Source organism: Miniopterus schreibersii, assembly GCF_964146895.1.
Source record: "Miniopterus schreibersii genome assembly, chromosome: 18".
In the NCBI taxonomy this organism is placed as follows: Eukaryota; Metazoa; Chordata; class Mammalia; order Chiroptera; family Miniopteridae; genus Miniopterus; species Miniopterus schreibersii.
In genome coordinates, this window is record NC_138121.1 from 33,853,086 (window position 1) to 33,856,713 (window position 3,628).

Genomic DNA, 3,628 nt, shown 5'->3' on the forward strand with positions numbered 1-3,628 from the left:
CTTGGGAAGGAGACGCTAGGAAAAGTCGAATAAGAGGGCGCGACGTCAGACCTGAGATTTGGGGAAGGGCGAGGGAGGGAGCGAGGGCGGAGACGGACACCCGGGCGGAGACGAACACCTCTCCCCCCCCACCTCGCGCAGCACCCTAAGTATCCACAACTTTAGGCCGCCTTAGCCCAGGGCGCAGAGGCCGGGGTGGGGTGGGGACAGTGCTGTGTGAGTCGAGAGAGCGAGACAGATGTGAGAGAGAGAGGGGGAGAGAGAGAGAGAGGGAGAGAGGAAAAGGGGGAAAGGGGGAGAGAGGGAGAGGGGAACGGACAGCGGAGACGGAATCGTGAGAAAGAGAAAGAGAGCGTCCCAGCGCCCAGATGGGGTAGAGAACCCGAAGGAGCGGAAGCGATCCTGGGGGAAGAGGGACGCCGAGAGGGGAGGGGAGAGGAAGGGCGAGGAGGGGGAGTGAGAGCTAGAGGAGGGCGAAGGAAGCGAGGCGCGACACTGCCGGGGAAGAGGGCAGCGCGGAGCCGGGCGCGGGCAGAGGCGGCTCCGGCGCCGAGAGGAGGGAGCCGCGCGGGAGGAGGGGCTTGCGGGCCCGTGGAAATGTCAATCAGAGCCCGGAGCCCCGGGAACCGTCGCCAATCTGTTCGGACCTGACCTGGCTCCTCGCCGCCGCCGCCGCGGAGCCGATCGATAGGTGAACGCGGAGCGCAGCGCAGCGCAGCCCGGCCCAGCCCCCGATGCGCGCCGGAGCCCGCGGGCGGCGCTGAGCAGGGCGGCCCCGGGGGCCGGGCCCCCTCTCCGTCCGCGCCCCGCGGGCCACCATGTCCTTCCCCCAGCTCGGATACCAGTACATCCGCCCGATCTACCCACCCGAGCGCCCGGGGGCGGCCGGCGGCGGCGGCGGCGCTGGGGCCCGGGGCGGCCCGGGAGCCGGCGCCTCGGAGCTGGCCGCCTCGGGGTCCCTGTCCAACGTGCTCTCGTCCGTGTACGGGGCGCCCTACGCCGCCGCGGCTGCAGCGGCCGCCGCCGCCCAAGGCTACGGCGCCTTCCTGCCCTACGCGGCGGAGCTGCCCATCTTCCCGCAGCTGGTAAGCGCCCGGGGGGCGGGGGGCGGGGGCGCGGGGGGCTGCGGGGCTGGCGCTGGGGCGCCGGAGGAGGGGAGCGCGCGCGAGCGGCCGCGCGGGGCCGGGCGGGGGGGCGGCGGCGGCCGGGGCTGACCGCGCTCCTCTGCGCGTCGCGTCTCCCGCTCCTCCACGGCGCGTTTAGGGCGCACAGTACGAGCTGAAGGACAGCCCGGGGGTGCAGCATCCGGCCGCGGCCGCCGCGTTCCCGCACCCGCACGCCGCCTTCTACCCCTACGGCCAGTACCAGTTCGGGGACCCGTCCCGTCCCAAGAACGCCACCCGGGAGAGCACGAGCACGCTCAAGGCCTGGCTGAACGAGCACCGCAAGAACCCCTACCCCACCAAGGGCGAGAAGATCATGCTGGCCATCATCACCAAGATGACCCTCACCCAGGTGTCCACCTGGTTCGCCAACGCGCGCCGGCGCCTCAAGAAGGAGAACAAGATGACGTGGGCGCCCCGCAGCCGCCCCGACGAGGAGGGCGCCGCGTACGGGAGCGAGCGCGAGGAAGAGGAGGAGGAGGAAGATGAGGAGGACGGCCGGCGCGCGCTGGGGCTGGGGGACGAGGGGCGCGCGGGCGACGACGAGGAGATCGACCTGGAGAACGTGGACGGCGCGCCGGGCCCCGAGCGCGCGCTGGCGGGGGCGCGCGGCGACGACGACCTCGGCCTGGGCCCCGCCTCGGACTCCAAGCTCAGCGACTCGGACGACGGCTCCGAGGGCTCGGAGGAGCGCCCGCTGCCCGCCCCGAGCCCGGCCCCGGGGCCGCCGCCCGCCGTGGCCCCGCCGTCTCCGCCCTCGCCCCCCGCGGGCCCGGACCCCTGCGCCCCCGCGCCAGCGCCCGCCTCCGCCCTGCAGAAGCCCAAGATCTGGTCGCTGGCGGAGACGGCCACGAGCCCGGACAACCCGCGCCGCTCGCCCCCGGGCGCGGGGGGCTCTCCCCCCGGGGCGGCCGTCGCGCCCCCGGCCCTGCAGCTCTCCCCGGCCGCCGCCGCCGCGCACAGACTCGTCTCGGCGCCGCTGGGCAAGTTCCCCGCTTGGACCAACCGGCCGTTCCCGGGCCCGCCGCCCGCCCCGCGCCCGCACCCGCTCTCCCTGCTCGGCTCGGCCCCTCCGCACCTGCTGGGACTTCCCGGGTCCACGGGCCACCCGGCCGCCGCCGCCGCCGCCTTCGCCCGGCCCGCGGAGCCCGAGGGCGGAGCAGGTGACCGCGAGCTCACGACGCGGGGAGCGGGGGGGGGGCCTCTGGACCTCGCGCCGGGGCCCGGGCAGGCGGGCGGGCCCCCAGAGCGCAGGGCCCGTCCCCTCGGCGCTGCCTCCCGCGGCCCCGGCGCCCGAGCGCAGCGCTCTAAAGGCCCCCTCTCCCCCCGCTGCCCCTCAGATCGCTGTAGTGCCTTGGAAGCGGAGAGAAAGTTACTCAAGACGGCTTTCCAGCCGGTGCCCAGGCGGTAAGAGACCCGGACGGGGGCGGGGTGGAACCGGCTGGCGGGAGGAAAGCTGGGGACCGCGCTAAGGCGGGTTTTTGCCCCCCGGGGGATGCAGCTGGGAGGCGCTTTTAAAAGGGCACGAAACACACTCTCCCGCCGCCCCCAGGGCCCAGAGATGGCCTGGCAGCCCTGTTCAGGGCAAGCGCCCCGCGCGGCGCAGGGACGCGGCGGGGGGACCCGCGCACCCGGCCGGGCCAGTAGGCCCCTGGAGCCCCCAACGTCGGCCCCGGGCACCCACCCATCCTTCAGCTAAACCGGAAGACCAGCACCTACTGCTGACTTTTACCCTGCCCCCCCCCAGCCGCAGCCCCGGGCAGCGTGGGCGCCCCGACTCCCGCGTCCTTCGCTACCCCCGCCTCTCTCTTCCAGGCCCCAGAACCACCTGGACGCCGCGCTGGTCCTGTCGGCTCTCTCCTCCTCTTAGTTCTTTAAAAAAAAAATTTTTTTTTAATCGTTGTAATAATTGTAAAAAAATAATAATAATAATCTCTGTATAGTTACGACTTGTAAGCATGTCTGTGTATGAACACCTAAAAGAGAAAAGTCAACAAAAAAAGAAATAAAAGAGAAATAAAACCAGTCCCCCCGGGTCCTCCCCAAGTCGCTTCTGCACCCCACGTGAGCTGAGGTTGTGAGATTGGTTTGCGAGGCTGATTTTGGGGGGTGGCGTTTCCGTGAGAATAAGCGTGTCTGACTTGTTTGTAAATACAGAAAATGTACATATGTGTGAACCAAATTGTACAAGAAAGTATCTATTTTTGGCTAAATAAATGAGCTGTTGCCACTTTGACTATAACCGGCCTGTCTGCCCGCGGAGGGATCTGTCTGCTCTGTTCTGTCCCCCCACCCGCACCCCCACCCCACCCGAGTCCGAGGCGGCGCTGGGATCCGCGGGAAGGACCGACGCGTCTGGGCCGCGGGACGCGAGGACGGCGGAGGCGGAGGCGCCGAGGCGGCGGGTTCGGGGCGCCTGGAGGACGGGCAGCTGGAGCAGAACCTGGGGGACCCCGGGAGACAGG

General features: G+C 70.8%; 1 protein-coding gene across 1 annotated transcript; it reads left to right on the forward strand.

The window, feature by feature from the left end:
* Window positions 1-730: 730 nt before the first annotated feature.
* IRX3 (iroquois homeobox 3) lies at window positions 731-3,405 on the forward strand. The gene is made up of 4 exons (XM_081117654.1): window positions 731-1,085; window positions 1,264-2,326; window positions 2,504-2,570; window positions 2,979-3,405. The coding sequence occupies exons 1-4, from the start codon at window positions 819-821 to the stop codon at window positions 3,031-3,033; spliced, it is 1,452 nt and encodes a 483-aa protein (XP_080973780.1). The 5' UTR covers window positions 731-818; the 3' UTR covers window positions 3,034-3,405.
* Window positions 3,406-3,628: the final 223 nt, after the last annotated feature.